The following is a 23960-nucleotide window of genomic DNA, read 5'->3' on the forward strand; positions in this document are numbered from 1 at the left end:
TGAGAAACAGAAAACGTGTTTTCACTTTCATACATAACTGAAACAGCTATAACATCACTGTGCATGTTTGTAGGAGGAAGTGTGCTCTAATACACAATCAGCTCTTTCTTGTTCTCTCTTGTGGTCGCACTGAGGCGAAAGGGCTTGAACTAAAAGCTCTAAAACCACATATTCTTTACCCATCATCCTCGACTCTTTAAGTAGGTCACTCATGACATTTTCACAGTAATCAACAGAATCAGAAGGATTTAATTCACTGAAACAGTTTAACACAGAGATACAACCAGAAAACACAACTGAAGTAATGTGTGATAATTCATTTAATATGGATGATAAAATAGAATTATTGTGTTCAATTAGACATAGCTTGATACACAAAACAATCTTTAATATATCTAAAAATCACTTATTAATTCATTTTTCTTATTCCTAAAACGTTTTTTGTATCCTGGAGAATCCAAACATTTAATAGGCTAGAGAGAGAAGCAATGAGTGAGTCTATCAATTTTTTTTAAAAATATTGAAAACGCTGCAAATACTGAGGTCATGTGACTTTGTGGATGCAAAACCATCAGCTTGCTATCTTTATCGAAATGTAACATGGCAGCATTTTTTGAGAAAGCAGCTGACCTTCAAGTCAGAAGTATACTTTCATGATTTTCATGTTATTTTCATGATTTCTACAAGCTGTAATATTAAAAATAAAATCAATATTTTAGAAAAGAATGGAATATATTATGCGGGCTCTTATGTGTTGGAAAATAGCAATAAATACATTTTAAGAGGTACCTTTATATTCTTTGCCCTCTTATTACAGTATTTTTTTATTTTATTTTTTCATTTTACCATGTTGCATTTTATTTATTGGGGGCTTTTATCATATTCCTAAAATGTAACTTACATTTTCTTAATATTTCTAATATTTGTCTCTAAGAAAACACAAACGTTTTGAATCTCTACTCAGCTTGCAAAATCCAGTCCCTTAAGAAATCTGCAGGCTTTGATTTTGATTAACTAAGATTTGGAAGCAAATGTAAATGCGTTAAAAGGAGCTGATGGTAGAACTTATCTTATTGTTGTCTTAAAGCATCATCAGATCAGCCAAAACATTTAATAAATGAACACGCAAGCAGTGAGGGATTAGTAGAATTATTTTAATGATGAGAATTCCAATTCTGCGGAAATCTGTGGCACTTTTCTTTTGAGTTTCCATGTGGGCCTACTTCCGATTATGTGGCAGCGGGGGCGTGGTCAAGTGCCCGTTCGGGGGAGAAAGCGGTAAGGGCGCTTGCACCTGAGCCAAATTATGTCTAACACCTGTCTCTAATTTCAGTGAGCATGGGGAGAGCGGCATAAAAACGGCCACAGAACCTCCAGACGGGAGAGAAAAGGAGCAGACGCGTCAGTCTAGTGTTGGCGTGTACAGAGGTCCTGCATGTTTGTTGAATGCTGTAAAAATATAAAAGTTGTGAACACTGCTGTGGCCATTAAAAGTCTGCTTAGGAAAAGAACTCTACGTCTTCGTTTCCTCCTTGCCCATCTTAACTCGTTCTACAGATGACTTGTGCAACTTTTTTAAATTAGTGTTTTGTTTTTTTTTGCAACCTTTATGGGCAGAGCTAGGTTAGATGTGGGAGTTGGCAGTTTCATGTCATTAATACCCTGCTGTGATAGCACACTCAGTAACATCATGCTGTGCCTTATTCAGTGCGGCCATTTTAAGTTGCCACTAGTTGGAGTAAAAACACAAAAAAAACAACATGAAATAAAGTACAGTGTGAAAATGTACATGATAGAACTTTTAAATTATGCGTTTTCATCTGTCTAGAGTAGATTGTAACTGCTTTTTGACAGTTTTATACTGTCCATTATTAACAATACTATCATTCTGCTTGATACAAATGAGGTAAATGTGTCAACCAATGACATTTCAAACATGATAAGTTCTCAATTTTTTCAAATGAGTACCTCTTTAAGCCTAATCACACTTTTAGGTGTAACACACCAGTACATATGTAGTACATATTCCTTTTAATCAATACCACTCCCCTGGGTCATCATACCATATCTGTGAAGGTCAAGGGGGATCCATTCTCGTCAGTATTCATGGTGAGGAACTGGATCCAGTTCTGGCGGAAGCCCTGTGTATAGATGCCAGTTTCCACAACCAAGCCAAAGTAACGGCGTCTTCCACTTTTGTTGCGCAAAGCAATTTGAGCTTCACGTTCTGTTACGTTATTACTGACATTGATGATCTGAAGGATGAACAGGTACAGCAAACCACCTGTTATGATACTGCTGTACCACACACATGTAAAGCAAAGTGCTTTGCTACACACACACACACACACACACAAACAAACAAATGTGTCATATTAGGCCATGTTGATAATAGCTGTCTATGTGCATCCATATTTTCCAGTCAGTATAAAAAGTAATTTAAATTGTGTGTACCTGTATTGGTTGTAGACTCCAGGGCAGTATAACATGGCTGTGAATATACTCTGGTGTGGACATATACTCCGTAAGACCAAACTGATCCCATAGAATGATGTCAACAAGAAGAGAAGCAGTGTCAAAAGGAACTGCCTGTGATTGGCTTGCCCAACACAGCTATTTATCCTGTCGTAAATTGTAAAATCACACACACACATAAAGATAAAAACACAAAGTAAACCAGGGAAACACAGAAATATGCACTGAAATAATTAAGTGTTTTACACACACACACACACACACACACACACATGTTGTGTTTCCATGTTTTATGGGGACTTTCCATAGACATAATGGTTTTTATACACTGTACAAACTTTATATTCTATCCCCTAAACCTAACCTACCCTCACAAGAAAACTTTCTGCATTTTTACATTTTCAAAAAACATAATTTAGTATGATTTATAAACTGTTTTCCTCATGGGGACCAACAAAATGTCCCCACAAGGTCAAACATTTCGGGTTTTACTATCCTTATGGGGACATTTGGTCCCCACAAAGTGATAAATACACGCTCACACACACACACACACACACACACACACACACACACACACACACACACACACACACACACACACACCTTAACCTATACACTATACCCTACTATGTGGTTTTACAGAGAATTATGTGGTCCATAGTCACACCCTCAGACACATTTTGTGCTCTTACTTAGTTTTAGTCAAAGGTCTGGCTAGCATGGTCCATGTTCATGCTTTCATTTATGCCTGTGTGTGTTGTGAAGAAGCATGGAAACAGATTGGCACCTTTACTGTGCTGAGTGCTGTGTTCCTGTGACCTTTGCACATGTCTTGCCAGTCTGCCCTGCTCCAGTGACATCTTCTGGGAATCAACTTGAACAAACAGTATGTGTGTGTCTTTGTCTTTGTCTGACTGGGTAGTGTATATACATACATAAAAGGGTGTCAAGGAGATCATAAAAAAGAATCAAATATTGCCATGAGCCGATTATTACCATGTGATACTTCATTGTGAAATTACTCTCCTAATTCTGTAGTTTCTAGAGTGTGTATGGTCAATAATGCAAAATTTACATCGGAAATGAAGCACTCTGACACCACAAGACTTGTGTCAGAGTGTCAACGCTCCACTCAATGCCACGTGCTGATTTGTCCTCCACAAACATTGCAGATAGCACCATGGAGGGGTATTTTTACGAGTTTATTTATGAATTGTCTTGTGTGTCATCATAATTCACTACAGCTTCATAAGTTTGGTTTTATATACCTTTATGAAAAAACGAAAAAACCAAAGTGGCTGGTGGGCAAAATAAACCTTTTTACCCCAGTGTTAGCAATGAAAACAGCATCTTTCTGTTTTCCTGCTCCAATTTTCCTTTGCGCCACCACTAAACTACCAGCATCACTAGAGAAATTATATTTGACCCAAGTTATAAGATTGCAGTCTGAATTGAATGTGGTGACATAAAAAGCATGCACCGTGAAATAACTCCAAAACAGTGCGCTTTTCTGTTGCGTTGTGCTCGCTGGCTGTACTCAACAACAAAAACATGGTTACTGGTTTAGTCCGACTCATGACTAAATGAATCTGAGCCGGTATTTTTAAAACAGCGATTCACCAACTCAAAAGTTTTTGAATCAGTTTGACGAATCCTTCAGTGAATGAACTTACTGAATTACTCGGAGGTCAAATGTGATAACATATGATACAATTTTGCTAAAGATAATAAATCATTTTAATACATAATTTTAAGTTATTTAAACAAAGTTAAAGAATAATATATATATATATATACACACACACAGTGCCTTGCAAAAATATTCAGACCCCTGACCAATTCTCTCATATTACCGAATTACAAATGGTACACTGAAATTTAATTCTGATTGATATTTTATTTTAAAACACTGAAACTCAAAATCAGTTATTGTTAGGTGACATTTCTTTTTATTGTGGAATATTTTTATGAATAATAAATAACTGAAATATCTTGCTTGCATAACTATTCAACCCCCACGTATTAATATTTGGTCAAGCCACCTTTTGCTCCAATAAGTGCATTAAGTCTTTTGGGGAACATATGCACCAGCTTTGCTCCAGGTTGTTCAGGTTGGTTGCGTGATGCTTGTGGACTGCAATTTTCAAATAGTGCCACAGATTCTCAATAGGATGGTAGGACTGAAGGACATTTATCTTTTTGTTCTTGAGCTACTCCAATGTTGCTTTGGCCTTGTGCTTGGGAACATTGTCCAGCTGAAAGGTGAATTTCCTCCCAAGCTTCAGTTTTTTAATGACTGAAGCAGGTTCTCTTGCAGTATTTCCCTATATTTTGCTCCATCCATTCTTCCTTCAATTCTAACAAGATGCCCAGTCCCTGCTGATGAGAAGCATCCACACATCATGATGCTGCCCCACCATACTTCACTGTAGGGATGGTGTGTCTTGAGGCATATGAAGTGTTAGGCTTGTGCCACATATAGCGCTTTTAGTTTTGGCCAAAAGGCTCTATCTTGTTCTCATTTGACCACAAAACCTTCTCCCACATCACAGCTGGGTCACTCACATGCTTTCTGGCAAACTCCAGACGTGCTTTCAGATGGTACTTTTTGTGTAATGGCTTCTTTCTTGCCACCCTCCCATACAGGCCAGCGTTATGCAGTGCTCTTGATATGGTTGTTTGGTGCACCATTACTCCACTCCCAGCCACTGAACTCTGTAGCTCCTTCCAAGTGATTGTTGGCCTCCCTGTTGCTTCTCTCACAAGTCTCTTTTTTATTAGAGTGCTGAGTTTTGAGAGACGGCCTTTTCTTGGCAGTGCCTGGGTGGTGTGGTGCAGCTTCCACTTCCTGATTATGGATCCAACTGTGCTCATTGGGATATCCAAACATTTGGATATTATTTTGTACCCTTTCCCTAATCTATGCATTTTTATTTTATTTTACTTTACTTTATGTCTAACTTCTGTGGAATGCTCTTTGGTCTTCATTTTCCTTCAGATTAACAGCCTGACCAATGATCCTTTGATAATGTGTTTTTTTTATCCAGAAAATGTGATTGCAACATTAATGATTCACAGGTGGATGCCAATGGTAAAGTAATTGTGTCCTCATTAGGGCGTGGTAACCTGGCAGCTTCCACAGCACAGGGGTTGACTACTTATGCAAGCAAGGTATTTCAGTTTTATATATATATATATATATATCCCAACATAAAACCAATGTCACCTAACAATAATTGATTTTTAGTTCCAGTGTTTTAAAATAAAATATCAAACAGAATGACATTTTATTGCACCATTTGTAATTCAGTAATATGCGATAATTGGTCAGGGGTCTGAAATATGTTGTTTGATTGTAATCTTTTTGGAGATTTCAATCTTTCACTATTCAAGACTGGGCACTGAGTGGACTGACTTTGGTAGCAATGCTTGAGGAAAGCACAAACAAAGTCCCTTTCAACGCAAGTCAGTCAACTTGGCTGCCATCTTGGTCACGCTCCCACAATAAAAGCACAGCTCCTTATTTAATGGGGAAAGACCAAAATCTCCAAAATGGTTGGTTAAGATTGTGAGAACAATGGGATTATATATAGTGCTACTTTAGCTCAGATCATGCTCAGATCATGCTGAAAAACAAAATTTTTCAGGTTGGTCTAACTAATGCTCATGTCCATACTTTAGTTGACTGACAGGCATTTTCTTTCTCTTAAAGGTGATTGGCTCTTTTCCCAGTAAGGCAGGACTTCCTTTTCTACACCCACTCTATTGGGTGTTCCAATTTCTCCCATTTATTTATCACAAGTGCTCCGTCTTGGGCTAAATACTTTGCCATTGGTCAGAAAAAGATGCCCCAAACTAAAACTATAAAATTGGTGTAAGCCAATGATGTTATGTTGGATGCTAAACAGATCAATGTTTTTATAGTGCCACAGAGCCACAGTGTTTACACTTTTCGAGGGAATCAACCTATGAATTACTTATATTAATGAATGGACCTGTATAATAAGTTTAAATGGGAGAAAGTATTTTAACATTGAAAAATATACACACATCACCTATAAAGATAAGAAGTAGGAGTGAGAAACCCACCAGACACAGTGGTGGTCCATTCGTAGGACACATGTCCCACAGATCCGGCAATGCCCTGCTCTTGGTGGACGCACTAGTCGGCACACAGGGCACCACTTCTTCTTTTCTTCAATCTTCCCCTTTGACTGGTTAATTCCATTGCAGGGGGTGGAGTCTTGGGTTAAGTTTTTGCTCTGATTGGTTGTAGAGCTGCTGTTGAGGGCTAATGAGTGAGAATTGACAAACCCTGGTCCCTGTTTGGTGCGCACAAGTGAGATGAGTGTCAGCAGCATGCCTGTTGTCGCAGTAACCACCTGCAGACTACTTACATCTCCTCTGGGAAGGATCTCAGTGAGGAAAAGGTAGTACATATAGGCAAGGGAGAAGAGTGCCAAACTGAGGAAAAACAGTGTACGCCTTTTCCTTTTGTGAGTAACATAGTAATACCAGAGCACCAGTCCTGGTAAGGCAGTCAGGGTTACAACTCCCAGCACACAATTGATTGCTGCCACCCTCAACAGGCCAGGAAGCAATACCATTGGAGGTAGGACAGACAGCTCCAATCGGAGAGGTCCTATGGCACAACAAGGCAAACCCAAACGATCAGCAATGCGAGAGACGAAATGAGAGAAGATGTTTGGCTTGTCTGGTTCTCTTCTGAGTAATCTAATGAGAGGAGATGACAGAAATGAAGGATGTATTTGTGGCTATATTACTTAAAAAGCAATGCAATGAAAAGTATGTCATCATTAACTCACCTGTATGTGATTCCAAACCCATATGACTTTCATTCTTCTATGCCACACTAAATGAGATGTTTAGTAGAATATCCTGGCTGTCCTTTTCCACACATTGAAAGTGAATGGGGATGAGTTCTGTCATGCTCCAAAAATGACAAAAAAGCAGCATAAAATTATGATTTATAGCAATTGGTCCATACAAATTATGCACTATTTCCCAAATCTCCTGAAGAAGACTGAAAATTAAGTAATTCTTTTTTTAAATCTATCCTTTTACTGTAGCTCTCAAATCTCATTTGATTCACCATCCACTTTCATTGAATGAGGAAATATATATATTTTATAATAATAATAAAAAAAAAAATTGTATTCCATAAAAGAAACACAAGTATAGGTTTGGAACAACATCAGGGTGAATAAATGATGACAGCGTTAATTCACAAAATTTTTAGGAAGAACTATTCCTTTAAAGATATAGAAGATGAACAAATGTAATGACAAACAACATCTACATGCCATGACCTCAAACGACACTCCCCTGACCTTTCACAGGCATCATCAAGTTCTTCACAGCAGCAGTACTCTCTTTGCTGGTCGATGTCTCCACAGCAACATAAAGGGTCATCTGGTTCTGGAGGCTTAAAACGTTCTCGTTTCATCTCCTTATGTCAGACACAGCCTGCTTCCACTGTGGAGTCAAGCTTTCTCCAGGATTAGGTTAGATCACAAGTTTTCACCTGTATGAAAATGGTTTATTCAAATTGTAACAGTGTTTCAAAAGGAGATTCAGATATTTAAGCAGCTTCATGTTTAGAACTACATGTAGTTTTTGCAGTTAGGTGACAAAAGACTTTTTCAAGCTCATTATTGGAGTTTATTTTAGTACAGCTCTACCCTTGAATACATGTTGTATGTTTGGTTAAGAAAAGGGAACTTGTAAAGAAATCAAATAATTTGTGAAGTCACCATTAGGGTGATTAGTGTTACTTCTGGTGAACTTAGACCCTGTTAAGTTTAAGTCATACATACTTAATTGTATTTTACAAAAGTGCTTATTTATGTGCTATAAAAAGTACTGAGAAGTATACTATATGCCATATGGCTAACCTAGAATCCAGTCATAATTTCCCCTATACTGTAAAAGAAGTGCTATAACTCAATTTAAATAATTAAATAAAAACAATGATACTATAATCACAGATGAGTCAAGTTTACTTGTAACTAGCAAACAGTTAAGTTCATTTTATTGAGCCAAATATGTATGTTTACAAAGAAAAACCAAATTGCCTTTTGGTCAACGCAACTGGATGAATCCTTGAATATTTAAATATATTCTCTTCGTTTTATTTCGCATTATTTTTATAAATTGTCTGAAATCATTTTCCGCTTCATGTCTGGACATGAGAGGTTTGTTTTAATGAAAGGTAACATTTTTTTATTATGATTTATTTATTCCAATACATGGGTTCTTTCATTCTTATCAAAATGTAAAATATCAAAATTCTGACATCTCTGGAGCATTCCAGCTTCTCTGCTCATTAACAACTGAAACCACTCTCCATCTTTTGAATTAAGGCCATCATGTCTCCTGTGGATCCTATAATTGGGCCATCATAAACTTTTTCCTAAGAGATTGCTCTCTATCACAGTTGTCGGTTAGAGAAAATAAATGAGTGACATGTGTTTGACATGTTCCAAATTACATTGGTTCCCTTGAGTCAAAAAATAGGTTTGCCCTGCAATGTGTTATGTGATTAAAAAATTAACCTTTCAATATAATGATTAGGAGTTATGTTTGGAAATACCTAAATCACATATATTTCCCAATAATTGTATTTTTAAGTAATATATATTAAAAAAAAAAATTTAATTAAATCAGCAAATTTTTTTTTTACCTACAGTTGAACAACCTCCCCAACACAGATCGAACTGCATCCCACAGGAAGTTATTTTACGTTCAGTCTTCGCTCTTGGATCACTCTTCTCTCAGACAGCACTTTTAGCAGTTTTATGACACAGCAGACAACTCCAGAGGTTTGTGTTCCGCCTCCGTAATGTCCAGTCGCTGGATGTTACCATGTCATTCAAGGAATTCCACCTTCACTGTCCACTTTAATCCAGTTTGTGCAATGTCTTTAAATATTTCCCGACAAAGAAAGCATATTGAAGTCCATGCTCATCTTCATTCCGTTCAAAAATGTTAATTAATCTAATGATATCCTATATACTATGCCTATGATATCCAATACCACCATTAAAGAGAAATGCGCCTTATGTTTGTTTAACAGTGTAGTGCGGCTGGTGAAGACTGTCGAGACTCAAAAACCAGAGTGAGATAATTCACCGCACTCGCGCTCCACTCACGCCGTTGTGAGAGGGCAGGCGTGTGAGAAGGATATGTTTACCGATTAGGGTTGGGTGGTGGTGTTGAAAAAGGAAGTTGACAGGTGTTACCGTGACAGCGACAACGTGAAGCAACGCGGGGAGAGACGCGCGCATACTGGATGGGCCGGACACCGGGTCACCGACACCCTGTCACCTCATTCTTTAAAACATCTATTTTTTTTATTTATTTATTTTTTTTTAGATCTGTTTGAATATACTATATGTTACTGTAGGCTCAGTGTGCACCTTTTCTTTTCTATTCTACACTGAAATAATAACCTGCAATTGTTACCTCAAGGATCTACAGTATTTCTAGTTGAACTAACCTATAAAAATAACTCTAGTTGGTGTATGTAACCTAATGTGTCAGGTTGATTTAATCAGAATAAATTTACATTATACAGATCCATTTAAAATTAAATGTATGAATAAAACCACTCTGTAACAAACTGCTGTAAATTGTATAGCAACGTTTTACAATAGTATCCTGTATTCTATCAATTACAGTCTGTTATTGTATTTTGCTATGAATTCTGGCAGATGTTGTCCAGTGACAAGTTTGTTGTATAATTTATGGCTAAGTCTTCCAAAAATACAGGTCTGTTTGTTTGAAAACAAAATTATAGCACCAGCACCGATCTTGGGATTTGTAGTATTAGAGAACTATTTAATGTTATTTATTGACAATACATTTATCTTATTCAAAGTCAGCATTATGGCGATTAGTGTTCCCCTAGGGACTTTAGATCATCTTCATCAATAACATCATTTCAGCCATTACCAAAATGTTTAAAGTAAAAACATTTGCTCTATGATATAAGGGAGATTAAGTAGTTTGAAATCTGACATTAAACCAATGTAAGACCTGATCACATTTACAGTATTTATTGTGTGATTTATTTTTTAGGTCAGTGTAGCATACAGTATCTGTGGATATATTTTATATTTTGTCTGATTTGTTATTGAGACAGGTCACATATTTTTTTAAATGCATAATAACTATATATTGCAAATATCATTTTGTTATATGGAACCAATTAGACACCTGCAGACATCAACATTATTGATACAAATCTCATCAATGGTGATATTGATTTTCAGATGAAATGATAAACACTGAACATTACAAAACAACATTTTTAAAGAGCACCTTTTTTAGATTACCAAAATAATTATTTACAGTGTATTCTATTTTATTCTAAAGAAAATTCATTTTCAAAAATATGCAGCACCAGAGACTAGGGGCTTGGCCATAGAACAAATAAAACATGTAATTTAATTTTAATTTAATTGATCAATTGTCACACATTATACATACATTTCTGCATATACATGGTGAAATTATTTATTTTTCACATATCCCAGCTAAACTAAGCTAAGCTGGGGTCAGAGTGCAGGGTCAGCCATGATACGGCGCCCCTGCATACTATGCTAAAAACAAAATAGAATAAATTAATTATACATTAAGAATTTTAACAATACTGTACACATGTATATGAACCTGTCAATCTGGTGAAATAGTTTTTGTTTAGAGTGTGAGGGGACCTGGGTTCAAATTCAGACCAAAAAGCCTGCATTTTTAGTATATTTGGGGATGATCTCCATGCTCTTTCGTTGTACTGAAAAGATCAGCTTAGACATTTTACTTAACAACTCCTTTGCATTTCAAGTTTCGAGCAACATGAGGTAGATTAGCACAACAAAACTGTATTTTTATTAATTAATAAAGTAGTGTTGATAATAAAAAAAAGCTAAAATATGCTGTCGGAGAAATCATCAATTTACAGTATGTCTACTGTAGATTTGGTCAGTCCAATCAAGTTGCACATTCCGCAGATTATTTGATCATTCTATTATCAAAATCCACTTGGTATAAAAATCGTAGAGGTGCTATAGACCAGTTCTATAGACTTTCCAAAACATCTGCATTTCATTTTAGCATTTCTTAAGGCAGAATCCTGCATCTCAATTGACCAGGTGTGCTAATCCTCATCCAGCATGATTCTTGAAAGTCAGCCATTCAAGCATCCTTCTGGTGGCCAGCAATTGGTAAATTATTGAAAAGCAAGTGGTCTCTCTTGGGGGTGTGCTGGGAGGTGATAGGGGGCAAACCGGTTGGAGTCCCTATCCAAAACGAAATACCAGGCTACCCCAAGTACAGAGTAGGCACTTTCTCATATCACTTACAAAACACATGACTAGGATTTATATCAACCCTTCTTCACCCCTAACTTGGTTGTTTTTATGCTCAGCAGTTGACGCACCTGTCTTTAGCAGCCACATTCAGATGTCAGAGGTCAAATGATTGGCATAGTGGTGATGATATGTGACGTACAGTGTATAATAAATTACATTAAATTTATGGTAAAATAACAACAGCTGTGGATTAACAACAGACCATTATTCAGGCTTTACAGATGTAATTTGGATGCCTCTATGTTTTACTGTTCACTACCATTTATATTATTAAATGATATGATATACTAACCTTCTGGAACTTTTCTCTAAAAGTCTGTTTTTTGTTTTGTTTTGTTTCTTGTTTTATGTTTGTTTGTTTTTTACTTTGAAATGTATTGTTAATCACTGTAGTAACTACAAAAGGCCACATGATGATTTAAAGTTTATCAAGAGTGGTCCTTCGAGGAACAATAAGTAATACACATGTAGAGACATGTTGCACAGTGTTACTCACACAAACACAAAACATCATCAGGGTAACACTTGTGACACTAAAATAATGCAATAAACATTAACTAAACTATAAATATAACAGAACACCCCAATGAATACTACAGAACTGATATTAAAAAGAAGAAGAAATATAGCTGATGGGTCACGCAGGGACTTCTGGGAGCACTGATTATTGATTTCCTTTAAAAGAGTATGTATTCCTATGTATTCTCTTGTTAATCATAATATACATTTTACTTACATTATATGCTAACAAATATACAATATTTTACCATAGAATTGCATGTATTGTCATATTTTTTTAACCTTGTATGTTAACTACTTGTTAAGCAAATAATACATTCTGTTACATTTTTACATTCTTATACAGTTAAAATTATGGACATTTTTTACAGTGTACTTGTGCAACAGTTCAGACATATGTGAATTCTTTCAAAGTAACCCCTCCTTCTGATATCATGTTTCCTCAAGTGGTGACCTGACCCCTACTGCCTTTTCAACAGGAGGACATAGTGTTCCCTCATTAACACAGTATGCTGCTACTGCATAACATTCCAGACACCTGTCAAAGTCAACATCATGCTTCAACTACAGTTTAACAGAAGAAGGAAAAACAGTCTCTAAATTCTCTCAATTGCACAAGCCCTGATTTAATGAAAACTCACTTCTACTTCAACTGTACTGTAATATGTGTAGGGCTTCTGTGATGTATGCAAGGCAAAAAATGACATAGTTTAAATTCTTTGCATCTGGTACTGGCATAAACATTAGGAATGTGGCTTTTACAGCAATCTGATACTGTATATGGTTATATTTGTAGACTATAAATATATTATGTTAATGTACGTTGTATGTTTTGTATGTTTTCACTGATATAAAATAGTCACATTCTTGTACATATGTGCAACTTATATTTCAAAATACTATACCAGGAATCATGTACTGTATATATGACCAAATATATGAACTATAGTTTTAACTATAATATGGCAATATACTAGATTCCTGTGCAAGGCAGTAAAAGTCTGAATTTGCCTATAACTTGGAAAAGTATCACAAGTGCTTACATAAAAGAGCCTGCAGGGTATTCTCCAGAGGCTTCAGTACAGGGCGACAATTATACTGTAGAAAAATGTCTGTAGCACACTTTGCTGATAAAACAGTCTGTAATGCAACAGGTGTTCCTCTGCTGTGCCTGTGTCCTCATCGTTTGAGGCAAGGCAAAGTAAAGAGATTACACAAGCAAAATATGAAGAATTTATCCCTCCAACTGGTCTTTATAATCTGCTGATTCAGGCTCCATTCCCCCCGTAGGTAAGCAGGACCTCAGGTGTGCTTTTGTGTGTGCTTGTGAGTATTTCATCAGAGAAGACAATTAATCATCACAAACCATTTGGTTTGGTTATGCAATGAAACAGAGCCATGATCACTGACAAAGTGAAATAAAGAAACAAAAACAACTACACACAAACACTCTACAAAACATTTAAAGACAGACAAATTCTATAGATCAGGTGTGGTTTATTCGGGGCCGTAGCTCTTCTGATAGCATTAGGCATTTCATCAATATCATGTGGTCAGTTGTGATTAATCAGACTCCGGTCGCTGCCATCTCACTTGACACCGAAAAGGTGTTTGATATGGTAGAACATGAGATTGTCTTTTTAAGATTTCAGAAATGTACAGGTTTTGGAATACTTTTATTAGTTGGATTAAGTTACTTTATAGACATCCAGTAGCAGCAATACAAACAAATGGATTAATTTCAGATTATTTTACTGTGGATAGGGGCACCAGACAGAGATGCCCTCTTTCCCCATTATTGTTCTGTCTTGCCCTGGAACCATTATCTGCCATGATAAGAAAGGAGAATGATTTTCCAGGGGTGATGGCGGGAGGTGTGACGCATAAGCTTTTACTTTAAGCAGATTATATTTTATTATTCATCTCAGACCCTACTAGATCTATGCCTTGCCTCCACAGAATGATTAATTCCTTTTATAAATTCTCAGGATACAAAGTTAATTGGTCTAAACCCGAAGCTTTGGCTCTGACAGCATACTGCCCGTTAACGGCTTTTCAACCAGGTGCCTTCCAGTGGCATTAAGTATTTGGGTATTTTATTCCCAGCAATATTTGGCTCATTGGTCGCTTCCACCTGAGAGAGCCCCTCACTGGTTTTGTATTGAACAGGAAGTTCTTGCCCCTATTTCGCCATTGCAAAGCTTTTCTATCAAACTATTCAGAGAAGTTAAGTTACACCTTTACCTCGCATTTGCACTCAGTATGGACAAAAGTGTCCAGAGTGTTTAATTTATTTAAATGTTGCCTCGAGCATATGGCTGAACCCTAAATTAGGTATTAAGAAGTCCCCTTTCAGCTGGTCAGAGTGGATTGTGTGGGGGTTACTACACATTTTGGGATTCCCAGATCTCAGTTCTTTAGGTATTTACAGCTGCACCACCTGCTCTGTACTATTTTGGGGAGTAGCATACACCCCTAAAGCGGCAGATTCTCTGGGAGTGGTGATTACTGCTTTTGGAAAAGGTCATGAGGCATCCGTGTATTACTCCCTGCAAATTCAGAGTCTGGGGGACAGAGCTTTAACTTCTATCAAGAAATTATATTAAACTTGGTATTGGAGGAGGGAGTGTGGGCTAGGATTCTAAAAAAACGTCAAGTGTGTATCTAGAGATGCAAGGGTGCAAATTATGCAATTCAAGATTTTACATAGATTCTATTGGATCCTCACTAGATTGTATAGGCTTGGTCTTAAAGAAACACCCACCTGATTGTCAATCAGAATATGGAGACACAACCCATGTTTTTTGGTTGTGTGTTAAAATCCAAACATTTTGATTGAAGGTTCAGAGTTTTATGTATGACGTTGTAAAGTGATCAATGGAAAGGAGGAGGCAAGAACCGGCTTGATAATATAAATAATAGTTTTAATGATAAACTTAAAAGACAAACACACACATGACGGCCATGTCCGTTAATCTCTCTCTCCCGCAAAATCCTCTGCAGTCGACCTTTATCCTTCTCGAAGGCTTGATTAGCCTAGGTCCCCGCCCTCCGCCCTGCCACAGACTTATTGGTGCACTCAAATTTAATTTTGCCCCAGACTTTGTATTTTAGGTGATAGGACAGTCATCAATATAGGGGATAAACACATAAAAATTGGGTCCTAACGAGTATTATGATTGGCAGACAAATTGTTTTAATGGGATGGAAGTCGGCTGGAGCGCCCTCATTTCAAGAGTGGTGCACGGAGATGGGGAGCGTTGTGGCTTTCGAGGAAGTGTCGTTTAGAAAGCTACGGATCTGGGATTGGTTCGATAGGAAATGGGGCATTTATTTGGCATTTTTGTAGGGCTCTCAGGTAGGGGCAGTGGAGAGAGAAGCATAATTTTAAATGTGTGTGATTATTATATATATTTTTTTATTATTATTATTGTTACAATAATAATATATATATAATATAATATATTTTATAAATGATTGTTTTTTTTTGTGTGTGTGTCTACTTTTATGTGACCACATTGTTGTTTGTTGAGGGTCAGGGTGGGGTTGGGTTAGGTTGGGGATTGGAGAGGGGGAGGGGTAATAGTGGGGGTTACATTTTCTTTGTGATATGGATGAATCAATAAAGAAAATGTTATTCAGAAAGAGACATAATCAATTTAGTCATCACTTTAGTAATTTAACAAAAAATCAGTGTGTAAAAATATCTTACAGCACATACTAGCTCTGAAGTCTTATCTAGGCTCAGTTGTGATAGTGCAGCTTTTACTGTAATGCCTCACAGTAATGCAGTTGGTATTGAGCTTCTCGTGGTGTAGACTAAAAGTGAACCGGAACCAACTGGAGGAGTGTGTTAAAAGCTTGTGTAGTCTATGATTAGAGCTCACACATACACTGCAGGCGACCTTTAGGCTCAATGCACTTAGTCTAATGCAGACTTTCTAATGCATCTATAGTCGTCTTTCTCTGTCTGAGCGAATTGACTTATAATGATCCGGAAACTTAGTTTATCCATCATCGTTATGCATTTTATGTCTAGAGGAGACGGCAAGAGATAAATTGAATGTCCTTACTTTTGCCATGACTGCTGTATTTTCTTGAAACAAATGGAACGAAATCATAGATTGACAGACAGAGCAGATTGTAGCATGTGATCCTTGGTAAAAATAAACAAAAGTCCTACCAGTGGGACTATTGCAATTGTCTAGTACTATTATATGCTGCACTTTAAAATAGAATGAGCCATATGTTCATAATGACCTTCAGTAAAAGGTTTTAGTATCAGTCCTGAAAGACACAAATTGTATTTGCAAATAGTCAGACAGAGAGACACAAATCATCACTATGGAGTATTTCAGCATATACTCAATAAGCACTTCTTTCAAAAAGAAAGGTTTTAATTGCCAGCCAGAATCAAAAACAGTGTGTGCCAAAAAAGCACACATAAGAGGACATAAAGGCAGCATAAAATTAATCCAAACGACTCCAGTGGTTAAAACCATATCTTCAGAAGAGATATGATTAGTGTGGGTGAGAACCAGATCAATATTTAAGTCCTTATTTGCTGTTGACTGAGCTTCACTTGTATTTAACCTGGAATATTCCTTTAATTCAAAACACATTATTTACAAATTACATGAGTCGGCATGCTTTGACCAAACACACATAAATAAAAAAGTGCAAGGGATTGTGGGTTTTGCCTTCAGCTACAATGCTTCTCCAATGTGCATGCTCAGTGGCAGATGCAACAAAATTAAGTTCACAGTGCTTAGCCTAACAACGTTCCCACAGATTTTCCATGATGTTTATGATTACTGGATTTCATCCTTTAAGACATGAATCGAAATCACGGTTCCCCTTCTGTCACTCACTCGACGTTGAGTCAATAAATTGACACTAGGGGTCGATCTTGAGAGCCCAAAACACCTTCAGATCTTGAGAAAATGCCAATGAGGATTGGCGAGTTGCATTTGCATGCCACCCCCGTCCCTCTGAAGGTCACGAACACTGCCTCACGTGTCTAGGCCAATGTCAGGTTGAGGAAGCGTTCGTGGATGGTTCGTGCTCTCACTGCAAGAACATGACCATGGTCACTTTATGGGCCCGGCTCTCCTTCTTCCTCTTCAGCCGTCCCCCTTTCCGGCCCTCCTACCTACAGGTACGCACCAATGTGGCTGACGCTGGAGATATTTCGCAGGCTTCACTGGGTACAGTCCTGCCGGGTAATTCCACAGTGGCCGCCCACCCTGAAGCACTCGCTGGCCTCTGTCCACCTCTGAGATGAGACAGGTAGCTTGCCTCTGTACCAGCCTAATGTCTCTCCCAGAGCCCGAGACCCGGCTGAGATATCGATCACTGCGGCTGAATTACTTGTTTCTCGAGTTGGCGCTCCACCCGTGGCCTCACACCCCCCCAGTTCCATTCTTCCCGGAGGTGCATGATGAGCTGACACGGTCGTGGAGGGCACCTTTTGCTGCCTGGACCAGATCCTTCAGCTCTTCCGTCCTCACTACCCTCGACGGTGGTTCGGCCGAGGGTTATGCCACGATTCCCCAAGTGGATAAGGCGATAGCGGCACAACTGTGCACACTGAAAGCCCCACCAGGCGGAATCGGCCAGCACTTCCTTCCCGAGCCTGTAGGACGACATAGTCTCTGCAGGAACCCAGGAGCTGGTGTACAGACCACTACCTCCCTCGGTGGAGGGCCGGGAGGTACATTTTTTGTTTCCTTCTTTTCTGTTTGCCACACCCCACATGGGTTGCGGCACCCACATTGTCAAGAAAAGAGCAGTATCCTCTCTCCTCAGGTTAGAACGCTTGCGTTCCTGGTCACTAAACACCGGCCGATTACAGCCCAGGCATCACAAACGTGGCACCCCACCTTCTCGGTTCCCGGCTGCACCACTCAAACCACAAACCACATCCCAGAGTTTCGAGGACGCCCCGAGAGGCCTTCATCCTCAGTCGCCGGCACGCCTTGTGCCGGATGCAGGAAGCAAGGTAAGTACTCAGCGCTCCCGCCTCGGGTCGGAGCCCCACTCCCCGACACGGCTCTCCCTGCTTACCCCCACTGCGAGGCCCCACCCCCAGGAATGTCAGATGCGATCCTTCCCTTAGTACCCCTCCCCCGGAGCTTGGGCACGTGGTTATCGCTTCCCAACCAGTCGCACTGGCTCTGCCTGGACCTGCGAGTGCTGAACCGGGCGTTGCACAGATTCCCGTTCAAGATGCTGTCACAGAAGCACATTTTGTCGTGCAACAGGCATCAAGATTGGTTCGTGGTGGTGTTACATCTAGCGATTGTCTGTGTTTCTGTATTTCTTCTGTTTCGTGTCTTGTTGTTATCCTAGGTTACTTCCTGTGCTTAATTGATGGGGATGCCGGCGCGCGAGGCGTGTCCCAGCTGATGGCATAAAGAGGGCTTGGGTGTGGCGAGAGGAAGCGGGAGAGACCGGCTTTGTTCGGTGTTTGAATTGTTGTTTGTATGCAAGTGTAAACTTTTGGAGTTAACAAATAAATCCTTAGACATTTGTTTGCCGAACTTTCTCCTGCCTTTCTTTGTTACTATCTGAGAGCCAGTAGTAACAGGTGGTAGACCTGAAGGACGCGTACTTTCACATCTCGATTTTACCTCGACACAGACCCTTCCTACAGAATGCGCTTGACGGTCGGGCATATCAGTACAAGGTCCTCCCCTTTGGCTTGTCCCTGTCCCCCCGCGTCTTCACGAAGGTCGCGGAGGCTGCCCTTGCCCCGCTAAGGGAAGTGGGCATACGCATTCTGAACTACCTCGATGACTGGCTGATTCTAGCTGATTCTAAGAGAGAGTTACTATGTGCCCACAGGGACCTGGTGCTCACGCACCTCAGCTGTTTAGGGCTTCGGGTCAAATGGGAAAAGAGCAAACTCTCCCCGGTTCAGAGCATCTCTTTTCTCGGCATGGAGTTAGACTCGGTGTCAATGATAGCGCGCCTCTCGAATGAGCGTGTGCAGTCAGTGCTGAACTTTCTGAAGTACTTTCAGAGGCTCCTGAGGCATATGACATCCTCAGCGACAGTCACGCCGCTCGGATTGATGCATATGAGACTGATACAGCACTGGCTCCAGACACGTGTCCCGAGGCACGCATGGTGCCGCGGTGCACATCGCGTGGCTCTAAAGCCCACGGCTCACCACCTTTTCAGCCCTTGGACCGACCTTGCGTTCTTGCAGGTGCCTCTTTCCCTCATGGAACCTCTCTGTGGTCCTCTCAGGCCTACGGAGAACCCCCTTCGAGCCCCTCGAGTCACTTGAGTTAAAAGCAGTCTCTCTGAAGACTGCCGTCCTGACCGCGCTCACTTCCATCAAGAGGGTCGGGGACCTGCAAGCATTCTCTGTCAGTGAAGAGTGCCTAGATTTCAGTCCAGAAGACTCTCACGTGATCCTGAGTCCCTGACCGGGCTACGTGACCAAGGTTCCCACAACCCCTTTTAGGGATCAAGTGGTGAGCCTACAAGCACTGCCCCAGGAGGAGGCAGACACAGCCTTATCATTGCTGTGTCCGGTGTGCGATTTGCGCAACTATTTGGATCGTACACAGAGCTTTAGACACTCTGAGCAGCTCTTTGTCTGCTTTGGTGGACAGCGGAAAGGGAACACTGTCTCCAAACAAAGGCTTGCCCACTTGATTGTGGACGCTATAGCATTGGCCTACCGGGTCCAGTCAGTGCCCGCCCCCTTTTGGGTTGGAGCACACTCCACGAGGAGTGTGGCATCCTTGTGGACACTGGCCAACGGCACCTCTCTAGCAGAAATATGTAGGGCAGCGGGCTGGGCAACACCCAATACCTTTGCAAGGTTTTTCAATCTCCAGGTTCAGCCGGTCTCCTCTCGTGTTCTTTCAGGTGCAAGCAGGTAAGTAAGTTTCATTACACGGACAGCTGGCCGGGTGTACCGCTTGTGCATAGAGCCTTTCCCCTCCAAGAAGGTGAAGCCATGCACTCTTCTCTCCCATGCGTGTTCACAACTTGTGAAACCTGGATGTTCTTCCTCCTAACCCTCTGACTCATGAATTCTGCAGAGGGATTCTTGGTCAGACCCAGTACTTGTGCTACATGCCCTGTACCGAAGTAAGTGCTCCACAGGTTTTTGGTTTCCTTGTTAACCTCCTGTGATGTATCATCCATAGCACTCCCCCTTCCTTGTGGTAGACCCGGGACACTTCCAGGTCCCCTACCAAGGGCAGGACTTACCACCGTGCCTCTCCCATGTCTGGCCATTGGGCCCGTATGGTGTATTTGCCACACTTTACCCTCCCCTCCTCTCCAGGGCAGGGTGTGGCCTCCGTGGGGTCTTTTCCCCTGAAAGAATAGGAACGGAAAAGAACGCCTTCTTTCATGAGAATTTTTTTAGGCCCCAGCTGAATCTATTTTTCTACGGAGAGAAAAAAGGCCGGCTGGTGCGGCCTGCTCCCATACAGTATTTGGTACATCTCCTTCCTCCCCCCTTAGGGTTATAGGGAAGCCCACGACGTCTTGGGGCGTCTGTGGAGGCTCCGTGCAGCCCGAGTGCATCTGTTCCTACACTCATAGTAGCTTGCCTACACCTGCATCGGCAGTTCACGTGACCAGTTCAGTTATTGTGGCGTTTCATATATGGGACCCCAGTGTCACTATTTTTTCAGTGTTTTTAAGTATTTATTAAGCGTAATTAATGCTATTAAGTGTAAGTATCTTCAGTTTGAAATGTTCCACTCTTTGATCTGTTCATCCTTCTTTCACAGTTGAGTGAGGGAGAACTGAGTTCTCGGGTTGGATTTCCACATCTGTTGTAGGCTAAAACTCAACACCACAGACCACATTCATCTGTTCTTATACTGATCTCCCAGTAATAGACTCTGAAGACACTTAGGCACATGGATCTTGCCGATGATTTTAAACCAGTACGGAGAGAACTATATAAAGAACCACTAACAGAGACTACATAATTTTGCCCTAGTGCATGAAGGAGGACAATATTTTAATTAACTGCCACAATGTTAAAGGGATAGTTCACCCAAAAATTTTAATTCTCACATCATTAACTCCCAGACGTGTGACTTTCTTTTTTCTGCTGAACACGTACAAAGATTTTTAGAAGAATATTTCAGCTCTGTAGGTCCATACAATGCAAGTGAATGGTGACCAGAACTTTGAAGGTCCAAAAAGCACATAAGTCATCATAAAAGTAATCCATATGACTCCAGTTTCAGAAGCCATATGATCCCCTTTTACTATAAATGCTCCTCCCTCTCCAGTAGGTGACAATATGCATAAAGAAAGTGAATCAACAGAAACAAAAGAAGAAGTATGTGAAACTGAAATTTATAGTAAAAACAAATATATATATTAAATATAGATCTGTTTCTCAACCACACTTAGCTTCTGAAGATATGAATTTAAGTCGTGAGGAGTACATTTATGATGACTTTAAGTGCTTTTTGGAGCTTTAAAATTCTGGAAGATCTGCAGGGCCTCCGCTGGCCAAATTGATGCCCTTTGCAGAGCTCCTGCTATCAAGTCCTTGAATAAAGTATAATATGCGAATAAGGGTGGCCGATGGAGTTTCTGGTGCCCACCTGGGGTAAGATGGTGCCCCCCTATGGAGCTGGTGCCCTACAGAGACTGCGTAATATCCATATAGGGAATGGCGGTACGGAAGATCTGGGATGAAGCGTTCAAGTCCTCCTGGGAAGCTCGTACTTATGAGGTCGGAAATTGTCAATACAATGTGATTTGTTTAAATGATTGAAGTCTGAAAGAAAGCACCATTTTGCAATTTCAAATTTGTTTCTCTTTTTTATTACTTATTGGCAAATGTTGCTCAATCGACAACATTTTTGGCATAATATTATCACAAAATAAAATTATAAAAATAATAATTGTTTTCTTTTAAAAAAGCAAAGATATTGGTTCCTGTGAGGCACTTACAATGCAAGTGAATGGGGGACCATTTTTGAGCACACAAATATTCACTAGTTTCAATAGCCACAAGACATGGATATGTGTGTTACAGTTTTTTACAGTCGCTTTGGCACTATCCTCGAATGACTATTAAACTTTGTCAAACTATATGACTAACTATATGGACATTAGGTAATTTGTTCACTTGACTATAGTCAGATCAAAATAGTTTGCATTAATTTGCTGTTGAATGATATTACTCTCAAATGCAGTTATACACATGTTCATTGTGTAAATCCCTAAATGCTAAACAGATCAAAATAGTTTGCATTAATTTGCTGTTGAACGATATTACTCTCAAATGCAGTTATACACATGTTCATTGTGTAAATCCCTAAATGCTAAACAGAACAACCAACAATCACAATAACCTGTCACATATATATTAGATACATAATAGTTATGTGGTATTGTTCTAATAGTTGTCAGATGGATAGACTTATGCTAGATGGGGAACAATTCAATTTCTTCACAATTTAGAGCAACCAAACACAAATGCTGTCCATTTAGCTGACAGGTGAAACTCATAACCTATCAGTTCTCAGACACATTTATACTGCAAGGGTAAGACTGAATTTCACAGCTGTGGAATATGGAGCAGGCAGGAGACAGACAGGGGCAAGAACCTGCTTGTGCAAGAGGAAGGGGTTTTAGAGTGCGGAGTGGTATGGTGAGGGGGAGGGGAGAGAGAGGGGGGCAGAGAGAACGAGGAAGAGCCAGAGACAGGCAAAGGCACAGAGAAATCTCAAATGAGATACGGGCAACAATTATAGACCATGTCATCAACTATGGCCTAAGTATGACAGAGGCTGGTCAGAGAGTGCAGCCTAATCTGGGCCGGTCCACGATGTCGTCAATAGTTCAGACATTCAGGAGAGAAAACAGGTGTAAATATTGTACTACAATATTCCTTCACACTGGTATTCCAGTAAATTAGCTAATACTTGTCTCAGAATTTATGTAGAATACATTGACTTTACTGTGCTGCAGTGGCGGATTTAGGCATGGGCATCATGGGTAGTCGCCCAGGGCGGCATCTTGAGGGGGGGGTGGCACGAGGTAGCGGCACACCCCCAGTCAACATCATTGGGGGCATTCTCATTTAGAATCACCACCACATACAACTGTACAGGGTACCTTTTGAGAGGAATGGTGAGAGAGTGAATGAGCTGAGGTACCAGTATGTACAGGTATGAATTCATCATTGTACACTACACAGTGCTGTAATCTCCTTGTCTTTCAGTATTGACAAGTACTATCTCTATATGCAGAATGTTACACAATGTAGGATATGTGTAACTGTATGATTTACAATATCTACTGTAAATTATTTCCTAAATTGCTTTACTATCTTTTACAGAGTGATGGAGCAGGAGGCTGTTGAATCCCCACACATTTGTGTACAGTATGTTGATAAGGCAGGATTTGGCAACTTGACCAAATTCAGGAGACGTGGCCGTAATATTATTTGATCACCAAGCCACCTTTGATGTGCCAGGCCAGCGTGGAGGGAACATTACATGTGTGCTCCCATATGTGGGAATGGTGTACTCTGCCACATTCCAATCATTGGGTCCTCAATTCTTGGAAACT

At 39.9% G+C, this 23960-nt stretch overlaps 1 protein-coding gene across 5 annotated transcripts; it reads right to left on the reverse strand.

Annotated features, from left to right (window-relative positions):
• Window positions 1-516: 516 nt before the first annotated feature.
• Window positions 517-9665, reverse strand: zdhhc23a (zinc finger DHHC-type palmitoyltransferase 23a). Of its 5 annotated transcripts, none has more exons than XM_052093297.1 (5): window positions 9186-9665; window positions 7830-8023; window positions 6568-7120; window positions 2455-2622; window positions 517-2331 (listed from the first exon to the last, which is right to left on the reverse strand). In XM_052093297.1, exons 2-5 carry the CDS (start codon window positions 7909-7911, stop codon window positions 2058-2060), a joined length of 1077 nt encoding a protein of 358 aa, XP_051949257.1. In that variant the 5' UTR covers window positions 7912-8023; window positions 9186-9665; the 3' UTR covers window positions 517-2057. The 5 variants fall into 5 exon arrangements, with proteins under 5 accessions (XP_051949257.1, XP_051949235.1, XP_051949249.1 ...); XM_052093275.1 differs by having other exon boundaries at window positions 6568-7212; XM_052093289.1 differs by having other exon boundaries at window positions 9182-9665.
• Between the last annotated feature and the right edge of the window lie 14295 nt (window positions 9666-23960).

The sequence above is a fragment of the Xyrauchen texanus genome, chromosome 3 (genome assembly GCF_025860055.1).
Source record: "Xyrauchen texanus isolate HMW12.3.18 chromosome 3, RBS_HiC_50CHRs, whole genome shotgun sequence".
Lineage (NCBI taxonomy): Eukaryota > Metazoa > Chordata > Actinopteri > Cypriniformes > Catostomidae > Xyrauchen > Xyrauchen texanus.